At 37.0% G+C, this 24,665-nt stretch overlaps 1 protein-coding gene across 21 annotated transcripts in view; it reads left to right on the forward strand.

Annotated features, from left to right (window-relative positions):
* LOC106089068 (small conductance calcium-activated potassium channel protein) overlaps positions 1 to 24,665 on the forward strand; it is a 965,076-nt gene that overhangs the window by 838,792 nt on the left and 101,619 nt on the right. For 18 of the 21 annotated variants that reach the window (XM_059367773.1, XM_059367771.1, XM_059367763.1 and 15 more), the window contains one exon: positions 22,550 to 22,685. In XM_059367773.1, coding sequence (XP_059223756.1) covers positions 22,550 to 22,685 — 136 coding nt within the window. Of the gene's footprint in view, positions 1 to 157; positions 294 to 22,549; positions 22,686 to 24,665 lie in introns of all 21 variants that reach the window. The other 3 variants (XM_059367762.1, XM_059367765.1, XM_059367769.1) reach the window with 1 other exon arrangement.

The raw sequence follows: 24,665 nt of genomic DNA on the forward strand, positions 1-24,665 counted from the left end.
ATTGATTCCCGACTCGTAAATTGATAATGTTGTTGTTATTGCAAAATCCACCAACCATCTGAAAACCATCTTCAAAATTGCAAAACAAAATCGAATCGAATCGAAAACAAAACCTCTATCCATAAAAACCATAAAACAATTGAAATTGTCGGTCCAGATTTCATGATGAAGAGCATGCGAATTTGCTAAACGCCATGTGGCTAACGGCCATAACATTTCTCTGTGTGGGCTATGGTGACATAGTGCCAAACACATATTGTGGACGTGGCATAACATTAACCTGCGGCATGGTGGTAAGTATCCCAAGCAAGCCAGAAACCAAAGAAATTTTCTCAAAAACAAAAAAAAAAACCATAGAAAAAATAACACCCCAAACCGGAAGTTGACAACGCAAACAAGACCGACACCAAAAACAAACTAAGACCACCAACCATCAATCAAAACAAAAACAAAACCAAAAAAAAACGAAATAACACCACATTACAGCCACATACCCCAAGTGTAATCCAAATATGCCAAAGCCAACAATTTAAAATAACTCAATTTGGAGCGAACTTAGATTGCAAAGAGTTGTTTGTTTTGCCGCCGCCACATTGTGTGTTTGTGTGTTACTGGGTGTGCGTGTGTGAGAGAGAGTACTGCTGATGCATCAATTTCATGTTGCTGACAGTAATGCTGTAACTGTCATCAGGCTATAGGATGGATGGATGATGAAGTTGTTGTTGTTGTGGTTGCAATAAACCAAACAGCCAGCCAGCCAGCCAGCCAGCCAGCCAGCCAGAACCAGCCAAACAGGAAACCCAAACGGATAAAATCAAGAGTTAATGAAAATCTTTGACACCATTGTGTAGTCGCTCTTCTCTATTGCAAGCTTTGACCTACACCATTTCTCCCCGACTCTAAAAAAAACTACACTCTTTCTCTTTACGCCTTCCTCCCCCCGCCTTCCCCTCAGGCTGTCAAAAACAATAAGACTGACTTGCTGTTCTTTATATTTAACACGACTGTTTGATTGACCCTTTGATGATGGTGGTAATCAACAATGTGTTGTTCGTTTTGTTGTTGTGGTTTCAATGTTGCTCTCTTTCGCTCTCTCTCTCTCCATCTCTCTCTCTGCTGCAATCCTCTTTAACCTGCTGTACAAAAACTTTTGCTTGTAATGTACGTAAATCACACGAAAAAACTGCAAGGTGGCCCCTATGGGTGTTGTTGTGGTCTACATTATCGTTGTTGTTGCTGCCGCTGCTGCTGCTACTACTACTGGTGTTGTTGCCATTGTTGCCTCTACTATTTTGCTGCTTAATTTCCTAAGTTTGGCCGTGTGTTAAAAAAAAAAAATAAAACAAAAACCAAAATCGAAACGAAAAATCATGATTTGTTGTTTGTGTGGTAAGATAAATCAAAACAGAGTTAAAAACGGTTGGTTTAAAGCCTATGCGTCATAGTGTTTACAAAGCATTTACTATTGGAGTGAAATGCTTTCATCAACGTTATAGAGATTCAGTCAATCCGCAAGCATTTCGAAAATACTCTTTTTTTTTAATTTGCCCATACATCGTAGATAAACGTTGTTTAAGTTCAATCCATAGCAGACAATTGCTTTTGTTTCTTTTTTTAACAAATTTATTATTTTTAGAAAAACCTATAATTTAGTTGTAAGAAGCTTGTATAGTTTATTTTAATTTGTTTTTAGATAGCAATTTTAAATAAATTAAATAATGAAAAATATTTAAATAAACCAGAGTTTAAAAAAGATAAAAACAAATAAAAATGTCTTACAAAATTATGAAACATTCGTCAATTACTTTTTTTCTGATTCTTAGCAGTGCCACGGAATCTTTGTCACACAACAACTTTACAAAACCTATGCCATTAAGGTCCTTTATTAGGATCAGCAACATCCTTTATATATCAATGATTTTTTCCATAATACCAAACTTCATTAAAGGCTTGATTTTTAACACATATAACAACGTTAATTAACAATTTAAAATATTAAAAAAAATATAAGAATATACCCCCTATCCACTGGTGGCGGGTCTAAAAACAAGTAAACGGGTGTTAAGTTCAGCTGACCCGGCTGGCCCATGGGTCGTATTTGTCAAGTTCTTTGTACGTTTTCTCTTTATAGGAAGAAACTAAATAAGTAACCAGTAAGGAAAGACTAAAGTCGTGCGGAGCCGACTATATAATACCCTACATCTACCCTTCAATTATAAATTTGGGCTATATATATGTGTATATGAGAGCTATATCTAAATCTGCACTGGTGCTATATCCAAATCTGAACCGATTTTGATGATATTTTGCAGATATGTTAAGATCTGTAACAAACCCATCCGTACCAAATTATGTGCAGATCGGTTGAAAATTGTAGCTATTTCGGCGATTTAGATGCAAATCGGGCGATACATATATATGGGAGCTATATCTAAATCTGAACCGATTTTGATGAAAATTTGCAGATATGTTAAAATCAGTAACAAAACAGTCCGTGCCAAATTTTGTGCAGATCGTTTGGAAAATGTAGCTACTATGGCCATTTAAGTGCAAATCGGGCGATACGTATATATGGGAGCTATATCTAAATCTGAACCGATTTGGATGAAAATTTTCAGATATGTTAAAATCAGTAACAAAACAATCCTTGCTCAATTTTGTGCAGATCGGTTGAAAATTGTAGCTACTAGGGTCATTTAAGTGCAAATCGGGCGAAACATATATATGGGAGCTATATCTAAATCTGAACCGATTTTGATTAAATCTAGCAGATATATAAAGATCAATAACAAAACAATCCATGTCAAATTTTATTCAGATCGGTTGAAAATTGTAGCTACTAGGGTCATTTAAATGCAAATCGGGCGATACGAATAATGGGAGCTATATCTTAATCTGACCCGATTTTTACCAAAATCAATACCGTTCGTCCTTGGACCAAAAAAGTGATATGTGCAAAATTTCGTGATGATTGAACAACAAACACGACCTGCACTTTGATTACAAAAATACATGGACTCGCAGACAGACGGACATGGCTAAATCGAATCAGAAAGTGATTCCGAGTCCATCGCTGAACTTATAAATGGGTCAAGCTCGTCTTCTTCTTAGCGTTGCAAAAAATGCACAAATTTATAATACCCTGTACGACAGTGGTGGTGTAGGGTATGAAAAGGTGTTAAGTTCGGCCGGTCCGAACTTTGGATACCCACTACCTCGGGTATATATGTAAACAAACTTTCGTCATAATCCGGTGGAAATGCATAATTTATGCCCCTATGGTCCGATTTGGACCAAATTCGGCATGGACATGGAGTGATCTAACAAGAACAACAAGTCATTGTTGAATTTTGTAGAACAAGATATTGATCTTTTAGGTAGCTATATCCAAATATAGACCAATCTGAACTATATATGACACGGATGTCGAAAAGCCTAACATAAGTCAGAGTGTCAATTTCAGCGAAGTGGGATGCGCCTTTTATGGGCCCAAAACCGTAAATCGGCCGAGCGGTCTATAAGGCAGCTATATTCAAACCTGGACCGATCAGGGCAGTGTGTCTTTTAGTAGCTAAAGACCTTAAATTGAGAGAACGGTCTTTATGACAGCTATACCCAAATCTGCACCGATCTAGGCCAAATGGCATTAAAAATGTCGAGGGGCCTAACATAACTCACTATCCCAAATTTCAGCGAAATCGGACAATATATGCTCCTTTTATGGGCCCAAAACCTTAAATCATGAGATCGGTTTATATGGCAGATATATCCAAATCTGGACCGATCTAACCAAACGAAACCCAAACCAAATGGCAGAAGAATGTCGAGGGGCCTAACATAACCCACTGTCCCAAATTTCGGCGACATCGGACAATAAATGCGTATTTTGTGACCCCAAGAACTTAAATCGAGAGATCGGTTTATACGGCAGCTATATCGAAATCTGGACAAATCTGTGCAAAGTTTCAGCTCAGTATCTCCATTTTTAAAGACTGTAAAAAAATGCACATTTTTGCCCATGAACATTCCACTAAGAAACAGGGGCAAACTTCTCACTTATCAATAAGTGCATCCAATTCAAGTTTAAGCTCAATGATAAGGGGCCTCCTTTTTATAGCCAAGTCCGAACGGCATGCCGCAGTGCGACACCTCTTTGGGGAAAAGTTTTACATGGCATAGTACCTTACAAATGTTGCCTGCATTAGGAGGAGAAAACCACCGCTGAAAATTTTTTTTCTGATGGTCTCGCCAGGATTCGAAACCAGGAATTCAGCGTCATTGGCGGACATGCTAACCTCTGCGCTACGGTGGCATGTAGCGTTATTTAAACATCAAGACGGCCGGACATGGCTAAATCGTCTAGGATTTTTCCGACTTTTTAGGGTCGGAAATGGATATTTCGATATGTTGCAAACGGAATGACAAAATGAATATACCCCCATCCTACGAAGGGATAATAGAAAGTCATAACACGAAATCCTCATGGATTTTTGATGTGCTTGGATAAGAATAGCGCCCTCTAGATTCTCAAGAAGTATATTCGAGAGATCTGTTTATATGGGGGCCATATTAGGTTGTGGACCGATTCGAATCAAGTGAGTCTAATGGCGGACTGCCACTTAACCTAACCCAACTACAATAGTTGTTTTCGATTCCATCCCACTGTGCGACGTTGCAAATGCAAATTCGCCTACGAACATTCCATTCAGGAATGGGGGCAAACTTGAGACGCCATTACATCTTTAAATAGTTACTGTTTGTGGTGCGGTATGGTCATAGGCAATCCTTGGTTCATATTTCTTTGAAACCGGCCATAACGGTACAGTCTATGGGGAACACCGTAAAGCCATGGTTAATGAGTTTTTCAGGCCTGAATTGAAAGTTGATAATTTGGACGCCCTTTGGCGCTGCATGCCATACAGCCAACAAAACAATCAATTAATTAAAGGAATCCTTGGTGAACGCATTATCTCTCATGGTGGCCATGTCGCTTGATCTCCCAGACTGTGGGATTAACAACTATGGTCAACTATATTTTGTGGGTTTATGTCAAGTTGCTTGCTTATACAGAAAATCCAAAAGCCATTAAAACGTTGAAGATTTGTCGCATTATTTCTGGCATATGGTTTATGGTCATAGGCAATCCTTGGTCCATATTTCTTTTAAACCGGCAATAACGGTACTGTCTATGGGGAACACTTTAAAGCCATGATTAATGAGTTTTCAGAACTGAATTGAAGGTTGTTGATGTGGACGACATTTGGTTCCAACTTGATGGCGCTGCATGCCATACAGCCAACGAAACTATCAATTTATAACAACTAAGAGCGTGCTAAGTTCGGCCGGGCCGAATCTTATAAACCCTCCACCATAGATAGCACATGTCGAGTTCTTTGCGCGGTATATCTTTTAAGCCAAACAAAGAATAATGAATAAGAACTGCTATGCTGTAGGAGCTATGCCAAGTTACAGTCCAATTCGGACCATTAATGGATTGAATGCTAAACGCTTTGGAAGTCATTGTGTAATATTTCAGTTCATTCGGATAACAATTGCGTCTTGTAGGGGCTTAAGAAGCTGAATCGGAGGACCGGCTTATAGAGGAGCAGTATCAAGCTATAGATCGATTCATACCATATTTTACATGTATGTTGAAGGTCATGGGAGAAGCCGTTGCACAAAATTTCAGTCAACTTGGATAATAACTGCGCCCTCTAGAGGCTCAAGAAGTCAAGATATCAGATCGGTTTATATGGCAGCTTCATCAGGATATGTACCGATTTTCGCCATACTAAGCATAGTTGTTGAAAGTCATAACAGAACACCTCATGCAAATTTTCAGCCAAATCGAATGAATATTGCGCCCTCTAGCGGCTCAAAAAGTCAATATCCAAAATCGGTTGATATGGCATCTATACCAGGTTATTAAACGATTTGAACCATACTTAACACAGTGGTTGAAAGTGACACCAAAACACCACGTGCAAAACTACAGCCAAATCGGATAAGAATTGCGCCCTCTAGAGGTTCAAGAAGTCAAGACCCAAGATCGGTTCATATCGCAGCTATATCAGGTTATGAACCGATTTGAACCAAACTAAGCAGAGTTGTTGGTAGTAATACCACCAAGTGCAAAATTTCCGTCAAATTGGACGAGAATTGCGCCCTCTAGAGGCTTTAGAAGTCAAGACCCAAGTTCGGTTTATATGGCAGCTATACCAGGTTATTAACCGATTTAAACTATTCTCAGCACAGTTGTTGGAAGTGATACCAAAACACCACGTGCAAAATTTCAGTCAAATCGAACGAGAATTGCGCCCTCTAGAAACCCAAGAAGTCAAAACCCAAGATCTGTTTATATGGCAGCTATATCAAAACATGGACCGATTTGGCTCAAATACAATCCCAACCGACCTACACTATAAAAAAAATATTTGCACAAAATTTCAAGCGTCTAGCTTAACTTCTTCGAAAGTTAGCGTGCTTTCGACACGGACGGACAGACAGACTGACGGACGGACGGACAGATGGACAGATGTACGGACAGACGGACGAACGGACAGATGTACGGATAGACGGACAGACAGATGGATGGACAGACGGACGGACAGACAGACAGACGGACGGACAGACGGACTTACAGACAGGCGGACGGACAGACAGGCGGACGGACAGACAGGCGGACGGACAGACAGGCGGACGGACAGACAGGCGGATGGGCGGACAGACGGACGGACGGACAGACAGGCGGACGGACAGACAGGCGGATGGGCGGACAGACGGACGGACAGAGGGCGGACAGACGGACGTACAGACGGGCGGGCGGACAGACGGACGGACAGACGGGCGGACAGACGGACGTACAGACGGACGTACAGACGGACGTACAGACGAATGGACAGATGGACGTACAGACGGACGTACAGACGGACGTACAGACGGACGTACAGACGGAAGTACAGACGGACGTACAGACGGACGTACAGACGGACGTACAGACGGATGGACAGACGGACGAACAGACGGATGGACGGACAAACGGACGGATATGGCTAGATCGACTTAAAATGTCATGAGAATCAAGAACATATATACTTAATGGGGTCTTAGACGTATATTTCGAGGTGTTACAAACAGAATGACGAAATTAGTATACCCCCATCCTATGGTAGAGGGAATAAAAACAAACTACTATCTCGCATGGTGGGCCTTACCCTTGACCTTCAAGACTGTGAGATTTACAACTTTGGACTATATTTTGTGGGTTTATGTGAATTCATTTGCATATACAGAAAATCTAGCAACCATTAAAAAGTTGATGGAGAATATTTGTCGCATTATTCACGACATACGATCCTAACTTCTGCAAAAAGTGCTAGAAAATTAGGTCTCACCAGGAATTTATTGAAACCAGGTTCAGTGGTCGTTAGCTTAAAATCATTTGTATACCGTACACCACTAATGTGGTACAGGTTATTATAACTTAGTGAATTTGTTTGTTAAACCCAAAAGGAAGAGAGATAGACCCATTGATAAGCATATCGATCGACTCAGAATTACTTTTCGATTCGATTTTGCTATGTCCGTTTGTCTGTCCGTCTATCCATGTTAATTTGTTTACAAAGTACAGGTCGCAGTTTTCATCCGATCGTCTTAAAATTTGGTACAGGTATGTTTTTCGGCCTAGAGACGAAGCCTATTGAAGTTGGAGAAAATCGGTTCAGATTCGGATATAGCTCTCATATATATGTCTGTCCGATTTTCGGGAATAATGAAATAAAATATTCATTTGTTAACCGATTCTCTTGAAATTTGGCAGGAAGGATTTTTTTATGTCTCTTGACATTACTGATGAATTTCATGGAAATCGGTTCAGGTTTAGACATAGCTCTCATATATATATGTACCCCGTTTTTTCACTCCTAGAACCACTGCAAGCGCATTTATTGACCAATCTTCCCAAAAATGAACTTAAGCCTCATGCAATTATTTTACATCAACTACTACAGTAAAATTTTTAATGAATATTTCTGAAAAATTCCTGTGTGCCAACTGAATCATCAAAAAAAGTAACTGATCGATGTCCCATTGTTTTTTCACCCAAATCCAGGCATACCTTGCAATCATTAGCGACAATTTGAATTAAAATATTTGTCAAAGTATCTTTTTCAGCAAAAAATAACATGTAAATTGCTGATATTTATCTATGTACTTTCTAAGAGTTTTGTTTTTTTATGAAACTCGAAAAAACGCAAAATATTTTCTGTTTTTGTATAGAAATACATATTTAATGTATTAATTTTTTCCCCACAATGTCTTAATTTAATTTACAAAACAAATATCCCGCCACAATTGAAAACTTTTGTATTTATTTGGTTTTCATTTCTCTCGCTCTCAATGTTTCGTTGTGTGTGCGTGTGTGTGTGTGTGTGAGCGTTTTTGTTTATGTTGTATCATATTTAAGTTTGTCGTGTATCCATACACTTTTGTTTGTGTTTTTCTGTTGTACATCATTGTTAACCACACCAAGCCATGCCGTGCCATGCCATGCCATGCCATGTCAATAAACGTGTTGAGAGTGTGAATAAGACACCACTACACATGCATACATACCCTCCCCCCCCCCCCAGAAAAAACAGAGAAAAAAACAAGCATTTTGAGAGTTCAAACGGATATCCTTTATGGAGTGAGGATGTTTGTGTGTGTGCGTGTATGAGAGCAAGTGTGTGTGTATGAAAATAAATCAACAGTCATATTCCTTTTGTTTTCAAATCACCCTTCAATTCGCCCCACCCTCTCATTTGCATAGTGTTTTTCTTTGGTCTTTTATTAGTTTTTTTTTCAGAATTTTATTGCAATTATGTTTGTAATTTGTTTTTTTCTTTAATGCGTTACAAATGTGCTCGTTTTCTTTAACACCTTGTTATGGTTTCCCCGAGTTCTTTTTTTTTTTGCAAAAGTTTATTAATTTATACTTCTAGTTGATATAATTTACCATTTTTTGTTATATGAAAATGTAGCTTTTACCCCTTTTCTTGTCCTGCCCGAAATCACCCCTAAGTGCCAGAGAATGAAATTGAAAATGCACCAAATTTTTTTTCCTATGAATTTCTAATAACACAATTCAATTGTTAAATAAACATTTATCTATAAAACAAAATAATGATGTTGAAGGAGAGAGTTGATATTGTAACTCTGGTATATTGATTAAATTATTCTTGAACAAGTATTTCTATGTTCTAGTAACAAAGGTAATTATTTTCTTGTAGCATATATTTTAAAAAATAATCAAAAAAATATTTAAGCTTAAATATTAGTAAATTTATAATTAAAAACATGTCATTATATTATTTTATAATAATAAAACACATTTTAAATATATCCTCTACCAAAGACGTTACTTACCTTCTATAAGCAAAAGCCGTATAGGAACTCAGAACTTAATACCCAAAAAAAGGATATTCATTTCATCGACCTTATTTTATGTACCCTTCAACATGGATCGCTATCAGTAAAAACGAATTAAAAATACACACTTTATGTGTTCAGAAAGTCTTAAAGGGAGATCGGTCAGCATGGAGGCCACCGTGGCGCAGAGTCTAGCATGTCCGCCTATGACGCTAAACGCCGGGGTACGAATCCTGGCGAGACCATCAGAAAAAATTTTCATCGCTTGTTTTCCCCTCCTAATGTTGGCAACATTTGTGAGGTACTATGCCATGTAAAACTTCTCTCCAAAGAGATGTCGCACTGCGGCACACCATTCGGACTCGGCTAAAAAAAGGAGGTCCCTTATCATTGAGCTTAAACTTGAATCGGACTGCACTCATTAATAAGTGAAAAGTTTGCCCCTGTTCCTTAGTGGAATGTTCATGGGCCAAATCTTCATTTTGGTCTGCATGGATGACATATGAAGATATATTCCCATATAGCGCATCCTTAAACTGGTAAAACAAATAAAAAAGAGTTTAGTTCGGCCAAGTCGAATCTTGCGAACCGACAACTATGGATTCTGCAAAAAAATGTACGCACAATATCAATCGATAAGACTTTCTGGAAACACTTTATTTGATGGTAAGAGGGCATGACTCCACGTACTAAATTTCAATTTGATCGTATAACAAGTAAAAAGGCGTTAAGTTGGACCGGGCCGAACTTTGGATACCCACCACCTCGGGTATATATGTAAATCACCATTTGTCATAATCTGGTGAAAAATGCATAATTTATGCCACCCATAGCAGCTTTATCGAAATATGGTCCGATTTGGAGCAAATTCCACACGGATATTGAGAGGTCTAATAATTATAAGTCACTGATCAATATTGTAGAACAAAATATTGGCCTTTTCGGTGGCCATATACAAATCTAAACCGATCTGAACCATATACGACATGGGTGTCGAAAAGCCAAACATATGACACTGTATCAAATTTTAACGAAATCGGATAATAAATGCTCCTTTTATGGGGCCAAGACCTTAAATCGAGAGATCGGTCTATATATCTAAATGTGAACCAATCTGGGCCAAATTGAAGAGGGATGTCAAAGGACCTAACACAACTCACTGTCCCAAATTTCAGCGACATCGGACAATAAAAGCGACTTTTATGGGCCCAAAGCCTCAAATCGAGAGATCGGTCTAAATGGCAGCAATATTCAAATCTGAACCGATCTAGGTCAAATTGCAGAAATATGTCGATGGGCTTAATTGTCCCAAATTTTTGCAAAATCCGACAATAAATGCGCCTTTTATAGGCCCAAAGCCTTAAATCGGAGGATCGGTCTATATGGCAGCTATATGCAAATCTTGACTGGTCTAGGCCAAATTGCAGAAATATGTCGATGGGCTTAATCTAACTCACTGTCCCAAATTTCGGCAAAATCGTACAGTAAATGCCCCTTTTATGGGCCTAAGACCCTAAATCGGAGGATCGTTCTATATGGCAGCTATATGCAAGTCTAGACCGATCTGTGGCATCGGACAATAGATGCGCCTTTTAGCTATATTCAAATCTGAACCGATCTGGGCCAAATTGAAGAAGAATGTCGAAGGGCCTAGCATAACTCACTGTCCCAAATTTAGGCAAAATCGGACAATAAATGCGCCTTTTATGGGCCCAAAACCTTAAATCGAGAGATCGGTCTATATGGCAGCTATATCAGAATCGGATCTGATCTGGGCCAAATTGAAGAGGGATGTCAAAGGACCTAACGAAACTCACTGTCCCAAATTTCGGCGACATCGGACAATAAAAGCGTCTTTTATGGGCCCAAAGCCTTAAATCGAAAGATCGGTCTATATGGCAACTAGATTCAAATCTGGACCGATCAGGGGCAAATTGGAGAAGGAGGTCGAAGGTCCTAATACAACTCACTGTCCCAAATTTCGGCGACAATGGAGAATAATAGCGCCTTTTATGGGCCCAAAGCCTTAAATCGAGAGATCGGTCTATATGACAGCTATATCCAAATCTGGACCGATCTGGGCCAAATTAAAGAAGGATGTCGAAGAGCCTAACAAAGCTCACGGTCTCAAATTTCGACGAGATCAGATAATAAATGCGTCTTTTATGGGCCCAAAGCCTTAAATCGAGAGATCGTTCTTTATGGCAGCTATATTCAAATCTAGACCGATCTGGGGCAAATTGAAGACGGATGTCGAAGGTTCTAATACAACTCACTGTCCCAAATTTCGGCGACATTGGAGAATAAAAGCGCCTTTTATGGGCACAAAGCCTTAAATCGAGAGATCGGTCTATAAGGCAGCTATATCCAAATCTGGACCGATCTAGGCCAAAGTAAAGATAGATGTCAAAGGGCCTAACACAACTCACTGTTCAAAATTTCAGCAAAATCGGTTAATAAATGTGGCTTTTATGGGCCTAGGACCCTAAATCGGCGGATCGCTCTATATGGCAGCTATATCCAAATCTGGGCCGATCTCAGCCAAATTGACGAAGGATCTTGAAGGGCCTAACACAACTCACTATCCCAAATTTCAGCAAAATCGGTTAATAAATGTGGCTTTTATGGGCCTAGGACCCTAAATCGGCGGATCGCTCTATATGGGGGCTATATCAAGATATAGTCCGATATAGCCCATCTTCCAACTTAACCTGCTTATGGACAAAAAAAAAGAATCTGTGCAAAGTTTCAGCTCAGTATCTCTATTTTTAAAGACTGTAGCGTGATTTCAACAGACAAACGGACGGACAGATGGACGGACATGGCTATATCGTCCTAGATTTTTACGCTGATCAATATATATACTTTATCGGGTCGGAAATGGATATTTCGATGTGTTTCAAACAAAATGACGAAATGAATATACCCCCTTTCTTCGGTGGTGGGTATAAAAACTGAAGCGTCTGGGGGCTCAAGATCTTAACTACAGAGTTCGGTTCATATTTGGGGCAATAGCTATGTATGGATCTATCACACCGGGATTTTGTATGGGAAGGCACAAATTTCATGCCAAATTTTAGTCCAACCATGTACAAATTGTCAATTATAGGGACTCTAGAAATCAATCCGATAATCGGGTTTTATGGCGGACTAAAATTAAGGCTTCTAGAGGCTTAAAAAGTCAATTCAGGTGGATGATTTTTATAGGGCTACATTTATTTATAGATCTTTTTGAGCAGGATTTGATGTGGACATTAGATGGTATATCTAATGCCCACGCCAAATCTTGCTCAGAAAGACGTACTTCACATATCGGAATTCAGCCAAATCCTAAAAAAAAGAAAACTTCTAGGAACTCAAGAAGTAAAAAATGTGTATCAGTCCATATGGGGGCCATATCTATTTAAGCACCCATCTGGGTGGGATTTGGTGTGGGTACTTAATAACGTGCTTCACATACCATATTTCACATAGGGACTCAAGAAGTCAAGCAGCGGGATTGATTCATATGGGGGCCATATCTTTATATAGCAGTGGTGAGGAAGTACATGCACTAGAACTTAAGCACATGGGCTTGGAAATATTGTGCACACTAGCACTAGTGCTCACCAATCATCTATAGACATATCTGGGTGAGTAGAGTAGGTTTGGAAGGTGTAAATATACTTCACATACCAGAATTCCGCGCAAATTGAGGAATTTGAGGTTAACTGGATTTCAAAAAGTCAAATCTGGAAATAGTTACATATGTGGGCCTTTTCTCTTTATGGACCTCTCAAGGCAGGATTTGGTATGGGTATTGGAGGGCAAAAACTTACATAGCATACCAAATTTCAGTCTGATCAGGCAAAACTTAAAGCTCAAAAAATCGAATCTGGGTATCGGTTTATATGGACTATGACTATCAATGAATCTGGTATGAAAAAAGTGTGGGTGTAAAAGTACTTCACATACCAAACAAACAAATTTTAAGCTAGTACGGGCTCACAAATCGAAAAAGTGAAGATTCTAGGGGTTCATGAAGTGAAACAAAGGTACACTTTAAATGTCAAATCCTAACCTAGGTCATCACCAATAAGAAGTGTTGCTTCAGCACCTATAGAGATTTTCACAGACGGGCAGGCATACTGATAAACAGACAGAAAGACGGAGAAATAGACCAACAAACGGACGAAGAGATGGGCAGACGGGCAAAGGGACGGATAAAGGGGCAAACAGACAGTCAAACATTCGGATGGAGGACAAACAAATAGGCAAAACGACGGACAAACAGACAGACAAACAAAACGATGGATAAACAGACAAGAAATCAAACAGACAGGCTCTTTGACAAGAAAACAAACAGACAGAAAGAAAGATAAATAGATGAACAAACCGACTGAAACCTCGACAGATAAACAGACACACAAAAAGAAAGACGAACAAAAAGGCAGAAAGACAAAAAGACAAACAAACAAACAGACAGATAGACGGACAAACAGAACAGACAGACGGACAGCAGACAAACAGACAAACACATAGAAAAAAAGACAGTCAGACAAACAAATGGACAAACAGCCGGACAAACAAAACACAGACAAACGAACAGCCCAACAAACAGACAAACAAACAGATTCAAATTTAAGCTCAATGATAAGGGACCTCCTTTTTATAGCCGAGTCCGAACGGCGTGCCGCAGTGCGACACCTCTTTGGAGAGAAGTTTTACATGGCATAGTACCTTACAAATGTTGTCAGCATTAGAAGAAGAAAACCACCGCTGAAAATATTTTTCTGGTGGTCTCGCCAGGATTCGAACCCAGGCGTTCTTAAACTCAGAGAAACTTAATTATTTGAAAAAAAATACTGAGCGGTAAGTTTAGCGATGAGTTGGTCGAGAGCCGACGAATTCTTCATCAAGATTTTAAATTTCATACCTATAAATTGGCTATGATCCAAGAATTAACTGAACGGAATATTATTTTCGTTATTGACCAATTTTTTTATAGTAGTTAATAGAAGGTTTTCATGGGCTTTATGGTCATGTTGTTTTTGTAATAAATATAACTAATTTAATTCATTATTTTTTCCCAACGATTAGTCGGTTTGTTTCCGATTTCTTCAGGGGGTGTTTATTTTTTGTTGCTCGTCAAAATGCACTTGAAATGCTGATTGGCAACCTGCCTGAAGACGCGGTAGTTTTTTTCCAGGGACGAGGCTCATTTTCACATTTCCAGATGCGTCAACAAGCAACACATACGTTATTGGAGTGGTGTTAATCCGACCACGGACAAAAACACACCTCAAGAACAACATTGGCGACGCCATTGCCAACATACCAATTGATATGCTGCAAAGAGTGGACACGAATTTAAAAAAAAAAACTGACCTAATCAGTGTATGCGCAATGGGTTTCCCCAAAAAAAAAGTAGAATTAAAACAATAACTGAAGTATTTTTGCTTTAATTGACCTTTCAAATATGTTAGTCTCTGGCGTAAACTGTATATATATCATAGAGCCGCAGATCAACATTTCGAGGTGTTACATCGAAGCTATAACCAAATATAGACCAATCTGGACCATATAGAAAACAGATGTCGAAAAGCCTAACATAAATCACTGTGTCAAATTTCAGCGAAATCGCCTTTTATGGGTCCAAGACCTTAAACCGATAGATCGGTCTATAAGGCTCTATCGCAACTCACTGTCCCAAATTTCCACGAAATCGGACAGTAAATGCGTCTTTTATAGGCCCAAGGCCTTAAATCGAGAAATCGGCCATGTTCAAATCTGGACCGATCTGGGCCAAATTGAAGAAGGATGTCGAAGGCCCTAACACAACTCACTGTACCAAATTTCGGTGAAATCGAATAAAAATTTGGTTGTTTTTCAACCTTCAACAAGTAAAATCTTGAGTTTGGTGCACAAAGATGTTACACCAATACATTGTTCGGGTTAAATTCTTCGATCAAACAAAGACCAACGAAAGAGAAGGTACTGAGTTTTGGCTCAATAGCTTTTTTCAAAGTCTCTGGATTATGTAAGGTTACGTTAGAGTGGCAATCTATTTTCTAAACAGATTCACTTCAGATTTGAACTGATTCACTGAGAATTGAACTCACGACTCCCGCACTGATAACCCAAGCACGCTACCGACACGGCTACCTTTAAAGTCTATAGGGGAAAGTGTGGTGCTCAGGCTAACTTTATCGCCTATAACTTTGTACATTTAAATCTGGTGGCCTTTCGCCAAGTCAAACCTTTTTGAAATGTAAGAAGTGGCATGCTATTTGGACTCAGATTTAAGAGGGGGTTCCAAACCAAAACTGTACCTTGAAACGGACATAATGGGATTTTCATGGCAAAGATCAAGTTCGATTCTACATATCATGTACCGTTATGATATGACCAAAATGGCTTAGAATCGCTTCCTGCTTTGAATTAGCCACATCCTCTGTCTGTCTGTCCATGTATTCTGGTGAACAAGGTACAGGTCTAATTGGTTGCCTGTTTGTAATCGCATTTTATACCAGTCACGTTTTTAACCCCAGGGCAAATGCTTTTGATTGTGAAAGAAATCGGTTCAGATTTGGATATAGCTTCCATATATACCTCTCATTCGATATGTGCGAGTAGGAGGCCACCGTAGTGCAGAGGTTAGCATGTCCGCCTATGACGCTGAACGCCTGGGTTCGAATCCTAGCGAGACCAGAAATAATTTTCAACGGTTGTTTTCCCCTCCTAATGCTGGCAACATTTGTGAGGTACCATGCCATGTAAAACTTCTCTCCAAAGAGGTGTCGCACTGCACCACGCCGTTCGGACTCGGCTATAAAAAAGAGGCCCCTTGCCACAGAGCTTAAAACTTGAATCGGACTGCACTCATTGATATGTGAGAAGTTTGCCCCTGTTCCTTAGTGGAATGTTCATGGGCAAAATTTGCAAATTTGCAGATATGTGCGAGTAAAACCGAAAGTCGCATCACTTGCTTCACTACTATGGCTATGTAGCAACTCTGGTTCATGGGCAAAATTTGCAAATTTGCAGATATGTGCGAGTAAAACCGAAAGTCGCATCACTTGCTTCACTACTTTGGCTATGTAGCAACTCTGGTTAACTGTTGTGAATAGTAACAAATAGACATGTGCTAAGTTCGGCCGGGCCGCCAGTAATCGCTTTATATGGGGGTTGTAGCAGTTTATTGAACGATTTGGATCATACTTGGCACTGCTGTTGGAAGTCATAGCAGAAGTCTTTGTGCTAAATTTTAGCCGAATCAAATGAAAATTGAGGCTTCTAGGGGCTCAAGAAATCAAATCCGGCATTCGGTTTATGTGGTGGTTATAGCAGTTTATTGACCGATTTGGATCATAATTGAACCGGATACCGGAACCGGATATGGAAGTCATAGCATAAGACCAATTTCAGCCGAATTGAATGAAAATTGAGACTTATAGGGGCTTAAGAAATCAGATCCGGAGTCGGTTTATATGGGGGTTGGGTTATAGCAGTTTATCATAATGGGACGCAATGAACTACGGGATCACTTTTGCAGAATAGGTGTAGCATATGATATCATGTATGGGGCATGTTGTGAGGATGATGAGACATTGCGGCTAACAGATACCGATACTTAGATGTGGACACAATACTACAATAGATATGAAACGACGGAGGGTCGTGGTATTGAAAACAATTTGGGATTTTGCTAGGAGCACAACAAGCCGATTACTGGTTTAGATGTACATCCATGGTGGTATTGGGGCGGATTAATATCCGCAACGTCTCTTCAATCTAACATAATCTAACCTATAGCAATTTATTGACCTACTCAGATCATACTTAGCATGGATATTGAAAATCAGCAAAGAAGTTTTTGTTCCAAGTCAGATGAAAATTAATGCTTCCAGGGTCTCAAGAAGTCAAATCTGGGAATCGGTTAATATGGGATTATATTCCAATCTGAACCGATATTGCTCATTTATAACTCCCAACAACCTACATCGATAAGAAGTATCGGTTCTATCGTGATTTCGACAGAAGAATGGGCATGGCTTGTTTATGTCAGAATGCCGAGACGATGAAGATACTCGTATATACTTTATAGGGTCTCAGATCAATATTTCGAGGTATTACTAACGGAATGAATAGTATACTATATACACCCTCTTTCCCCTTCCCTATGATGGTGGGTATAAAAAAATGAAACGTCCACATGCCATTATATCTAAAACTTGCTACAGAAACAGGAAATCTATTAAAAACCAGCCACCATAAGATGGCGGTATATTAACCTAATCATTCCTTCAAATATTGATCTGCGACATATATTCCCGATCATCTTGACATTTTAAGTCGATCTAGTCATGTGCGTCCTTCCCTAGGTCTGTCGAAAAATCGATAGCGACCGATCGAATAGAGATATCCGCTGGAAATATTGCACAACGACTTTTTATTGATGTAGATTGTTTGGACCACATGGGTTTAGATTTAGATATAGCACTCATATAAATCGATCTCCCAATATGTCTTCTTGAGCCCCTGGATGCCGCAATTGTGGTCCGATTTGGCTGAAGATATTTTGCATGTGGTGTTCTGTTAAGATTTCCAACAACTGTGCCAAGTGCAGTCTGAATCGGTTTATAACCACATATGGCTTCCATATATACCGATCTCCCGATTGGTCTGCTAAGGCCCCTAGAAACTTCATTTTGTGCTTGATTTTCAGAAATTTGGTACAAAAATTACACTTTTATCTTCAACTCGCTTCATTTGCAGCAATTTCATGAAGAATCCATGGTGGTGGGTTCCCAACATAGCATATTTTTACTTGTTGTACCTAACAAGGGTAGAGGGTAAATTCATGTGTAGATTCATAATTGTATGTTAAGATAGCGATCCTCATTAGCTACCATAGGTGAGCCAGCTCGTTCCGGCCCGAAGAATCGATCGCTGCGGAAACATAATGGTTATTTAAACTCGCCTTGTCGTATCGAGGTACTTAAAATATTAAAATAATAGCGGTAGCAGCAGTCGATCCGGTGCCGCCCGGCCACTCATTGAGATTCTCAACTCGAAACTGCTGATTGTCCGCAACTGCAGTTGCAGCCAATGTAGACGCAACCACAACCGCAATCGGTACAGATGCCCTCGGTAGCTCTCAGCTGAGCTTCTCGTGATAACTATGAATACACACAAATCGGAGCACACATTTCCAATCTGTGTGATGCTTATATTTATCGCAGGCAGAGGGGTTTATTTCTTTGTCCTGTTTGAAACACTTAAAACCTCGTAAAGCCATAAAAACCGATCTCCCGATTTAAGGTCTTAAGCCAATAAATATAGTTGCTATACGAACCGATCTTCCGATTTGCAATCATTAGCCCATGAAAAGTGCTGTTATTACCCCATTTCGTTGAAATTTGGAACATTTCCTTGCACTGGACATGTGTGGACATAGCTATCATATAAATCCATAACCCGATTTAGGATCATGAGCTCAGAAGTGGCGCATTAACTTCCCAATTTTGATGAAATTCGGAACGGTGTTTGACACTAGCCCCTTTAATATCCGTATCGTTCAGATTGGCCTGTATTTGGATATAGCGACACTAGACCTAACGATTTAGTGAATTGATCTTATAAAATAGAGGCCACAGTAGCGCTGAGGTTAGCATGTCCGCCTATAACGCTCAACGCCTGGGTTTTGAATCTTGGCAAAAACATGATAAAAAATTTGTCAGCGGTGGTTATCCCCCCCTAATGCTGGCGCCATTTGTGAGGTACAATGCCATGTAAAAACTTCTCCCCAAAGAGGTTGGGTTGTTGTAGCACTGAGGCGGCGGCCATTGCCGATGAAAGACTCCAACGGGCCATTCCGGTACGTACAACCGGCTGCCCTGGGATTGCCCCTAAGAGGTGACGCACTGCGGCACGCCGTTCGGACTCGACTATAAAAAGGAGGACACTTATCATTGAACTTAAACTTGAATCGCACACCACTCAGTGATATGTGAGAAGTTTACCCCAGTTCCTTAGTGACCCCTTGACATTCGACAGAATATGATTCAGTTTAGATTGTATTAAAAAACAACTGCTATATAAACCGATCTGCCAAATTTGGGGGAAGGCGAATTTATTACCCGATTTTGCTGAAATTTGGAACATTGAGGACCTTTGGAATTTCTTTCAAAAAGGTGTCGCACTGCGGCACGCCATTCGAACTCGACTATAAAAAGGAGGCCCTTTATTATTGAGCTTAAATTTGAATCGGACACCACTCATTGATATGTGAGAAGTTTACCGCTGTTCTTTAAGGGAATGTTCATGGGCGAATTTGCATAAAAGGAAGTGTGAGTGCAACTAAATCCCTAGACATTCGTACGGAATATGATTCAATTTGGGCCATATTAAGACAAAGCTTCCATATAAACCGATCTCACAATTTAGGGTCTTCAATGCAGAGTAGGCGAATTTTTACCGATTTTGCTGTAATTTAGAACATTGAGTTGTACCCTTGATATCCTTGCCATATTAGGCCCAGAGGGGAACATTTTTGCATACAGCTGCCTATGCAGACCGATAGCCCGATTTAGAACTATGAGCTCATAAAAGGTACATTTATTACCCGATTTTGATGAAATTTGGAATGGTGTCTAACACTAGGCCCTTGATATTCGTACAAAATATAGTTCAGATTGGTTTATATATGGATATAACTGCCGTGTAGAGCAATTTTGTGTCTTTAGTACATTAAGGTAACTTTTTCATCGTATTGCAGTGACGTTTTGAACAGTGGGTTGCTTTTGAACTCAAGGCATTCTTGCACAAATGTGGTCCAAGTCGGATTTTATTTGGATATAGCTACCATAACGACTGAACCCCCGATATAGGATCATGAGCCCATACACATTTATTGGGTTGCCCAAAAAGTAATTGCGGATTTTTTAAAAGAAAGTAAATCGAGTTTTAATAAAACTTAGAATGAACTTTAATCAAATACACTTTTTTTCTAAAGCAAGCTAAAAGTCACAGCTGATTACTGACAGAAGAAAGAATGCAATTACAGAGTCACAAGCTGTGAAAAAATTTGTCAACGCCGACATTATGAAAAATCCGCAATTACTTTTTGGGCAACCCAATATTACCCGATTTCGCTGAAATTTGGTGCAGTTTCTAACACTAGGCCCTTGATATCCGTACAAAATATCTTTCAGATTGGTCTTTATTTGGATATAACTGCCGTGTAGAGCAATCTTGTGTCTTTAGCACATTAAGGTAACTTTTTATCATATTGCGGTGAAATTTCAAACAGTGAGCTGCTTTTGAATTCACAACATTCTTGCCCAAACATGGTCCAAATCGGATTTTATTTGGATATAGCTGCCATAGCGACTAATCCCCCTATGTAGGTCATGAGTCCATAAAAAGTGCATATATTACCCGATTATTACTCTAAAATTTTTAACTGTGAGTGCAACTAGGCCCGGATATGCGGTTACGGGTTATGATTCAGATTGGAATATATTGATATTTAGCTGCCATATAGACCGATCCCCTGACCAAAGGCCAAGGATATAGATGTGTTGGGTTGCCCAAAAAGTAATTGCGGATTTTTCATATAGTCGGCATTGACAAATTTTTTCAACGGTTTGTGGCTCTGTAATTGCATTCTTTCTTCTGTCAGTTATCAGCTGTTACTTTTAGCTTGCTTTAGAAAAAAAAGTGTAAAAAAAGTATATTTGATTAAAGTTCATCCTAAGTTTTATTAAAAATGCATTTACTTTCTTTTAAAAAATCCGCAATTACTTTTTGGGCAACACAATATATAGACTGATCCCTATAGCAAACTGATCCATTGAACAAAATTGCTGAGTTCACAAATCTTGAAGAAATTTTACTATGTTTTTCCCACTGGAGCGTACTGCGGAAAGCTTTCTAAAGAATGAATCGTAAACGTTTCTATAGCAGTAATTCTAAGACTATATTCTATGTCATAGGCAAACCACTTACCTTTGAGGGTTCCAGGATCATGGTCACCCACAAATAGGTGGTTTAAAAGCCAAATGTTGTTTATATGATAGCAATATCGCCAGTCTGTTTTGTGGTTTAAAAGCCAAATTTCGTTTTTACGATAGCCACTTAAGGTCAGTTCTTACGTAGCGTCATATAACTCTCTTAATGTCAATATATTGTAAGACTTTATAGGGGTTACTTGGACTTGACTTCGGCTCAATAAATCAATGCCTTAACATAAAGACTTAAGCGATCCTTGTGGAAGGCAATATACATTTAAATCGTTGTTAATTTAAATAAACCGGCTAAGGCACCAGAAAACCGTACCATTGAGGGTACCAGGCCGTAGAAATTTTAAATGATAATATTTATTAAAATAAGACATGCATAAGACCTGTTATACCTACCCGTCATACATCAAATGTATTATTATATTTTATGCTATATTTATATTTATTTCAATGGTCCTTAAACTAAAAATCGAAAAACTAAAGAAATTCAGAAAAAAACCATAACTCCTCTTAAAGCATTTTCAATTTCATTCCAGTATATAGGCATTCCAAGTAAATACTAACATTGTAATACCTCCTCTCCCTACTTTGACTTTCTCTCTTTTCTTTTATTGTTGAGTATATTTGTAAAGACTAAAAACGAAATAATTAAAAACCAACTCTCTACCTCTGTCTCTATTTCTCAAAGTAAAAACAAAAACAAACTGTAGTTTAGATATCCCTTTAGAATTACTGCAAATACTCCAAGTAAAATTATAATTTTTTTCTTTGTCTTTCTTTTTCTTTAATTTCATATATTAATTTAAAAACAACAACTATTGTTGAATGAAAAATGACAAAAAAAAACATACGAAAAAACATTAAAAAAAATACACCAAACTATGGTTCCAACCGTATGTATCTCTGTTTTGTATCTCTACTGCAAACAAAAAAAACCAAAAACAAAAAATGTGAATGGCTGCAACTAACGATCGAATGAACGAAACAACCAATCAACACCACCATGATCAAACCCACTACTGCAATGACCTACGTTTCCCAACACGATTCTAAAAATTTTCTCATAATAAAAAAAAAATTATTTCAAAACGACCATTGTCTGTCCTAACCAATGACCTTGCTCCATACGATGATAGGTTTCATGATGAAGAACATGCAAATCTCTTGAACGCTATGTGGCTGATAGCAATAACATTTTTAAGTGTTGGTTTTGGTGATATTGTACCGAATACATACTGTGGACGCGGTATTGCCGTTAGTACAGGAATAATGGTGAGTCTGTCTTGTCTTGTAACTAAACCAAAAAAAAAAAAAAAACACGAAAATAAAACACATACACACACACACACACACTAAACCAAACTAAACATGACAAAAACACACATTGAACAACTAAGCAACTCTGACATGTTAAAAAAAATATATATACAACTCCAATTGTAACTTTAAAATAACACACACCAGAAAGTTTTGTAATTTCCGGCAATTTTTTTTACGGCATTACATCAAGGTTCCCAAGAAAAAGTTGCCAAAAACACAAATGTCAGAACCTTTTGATATAGCCTCTGCAACAATTTTCGACCAAATGACAGCTAAACAAGTTAACTTAACAAATGGACCCTGGACAAGACAAGGACAAACCACGAAAAAAAGCAATAAAAAATATTTGAAGTACAAACAAAACAATGCCACAAAATAGAGTTACAATAACACATGGGTCTTTTGCCTTGCCTTAGCCAATTTTTTCATTACTACTTATAAAATTTATAACTCTAAAGAAATTTCAGCTCAATCGTAAGTATATTCAATATTATTTTTATTATTCAATTATTAATGAAGAATAACTCTAAAACTTGTGGCTGCTTAAGAATCTTAATAAAATATAAATTTATATAAAAGAGAACTAAAAATCTACATAAATTGCTTTAGTTTTATGTTCGTTGTATTAAAACTGGGGGGAGTTTTCTGGTACTCATGTGCGTATAAGTATTAGGAATGATTTATTGTAGTATCACTCATACGCAAGGTAGGACAACAAACAAACAATGTCAGCTTGGATTTTAAAACAAAATAAAATAAAATAAAATAAAATAAAATAAAATAAAATAAAATAAAATAAAATAAAATAAAATAAAATAAAATAAAATAAAAGAAAACAAAATAAAATAAAACTAAAACTAAAATGAAATAAAAAACAAACAAATAGAATAGAATAAAATAAAAAAAATAATATAATATAAAATAAAATAAAATAAAATAAAATAAAATAAAATAAAATAAAATAAAATAAAATAAAATAAAATAAAATAAAATAAAATAAAACAAAATAAAATAAAATAAAATAAAATAAAATAAAATAAAACAAAACAAAACAAAATAAAATAAAACTAAAATGAAATAAAAAACAAACAAATAGAATAAAATAAAATTAAATAAAATAAAATAAAATAAAATAAAATAAAATAAAATAAAATAAAATGAAATAAAATAAAACAAAACAAAATAAAATAAAAAAAATAATATAATATAATATAAAATAAAATAAAATAATATAAAATAAAATAAAATAAAATAAAATAAAATAAAATAAAATAAAATAAAATAAAATGAAATGAAATAAAATAAAATAAAATAAAATAAAATAAAATAAAATAAAATAAAATAAAATAAAATAAAATAAAATAAAAAAAAAACAAAACAAAACAAAATAAAATAAAATAAAATAAAATAAAATAAAATAAAATAAAATAAAATAAAATAAAATAAAATAAAATAAAATAAAATAAAATAAAATAAAATAAAATAAAATAAAATAAAATAAAATAAAATAAAATAAAATAAAATAAAATAAAATAAAATAAAATAAAAATAAAATAAAATAAAATGGAATACAATAAAATAAAATAAATTAAAATAAAATGAAATAAAATAAAGCAAAATAAAATAAAATAAAATAAAATAAAATAAAATAAAATAAAATAAAATAAAATAAAATAAAACTAAATAAAACTAAATAAAACTAAATAAAACTAAATAAAATAAAATAAAATTAAATTAAAATAAAATAAAATAAAATAAAATAAAATAAAATAAAATAAAATAAAATAAAATAAAATAAAATAAAATAAAATAAAATAAAATAAAATAAAATAAAATAAAACAAATCAAAACAAAACAAAATAAAAAAAAATTTAAATAAAATAAAATAAAATAAAATAAAATAAAATAAAATAAAATAAAATAAAATAAAAT

The sequence above is a fragment of the Stomoxys calcitrans genome, chromosome 4 (assembly GCF_963082655.1).
Source record: "Stomoxys calcitrans chromosome 4, idStoCalc2.1, whole genome shotgun sequence".
Taxonomy (NCBI): domain Eukaryota; kingdom Metazoa; phylum Arthropoda; class Insecta; order Diptera; family Muscidae; genus Stomoxys; species Stomoxys calcitrans.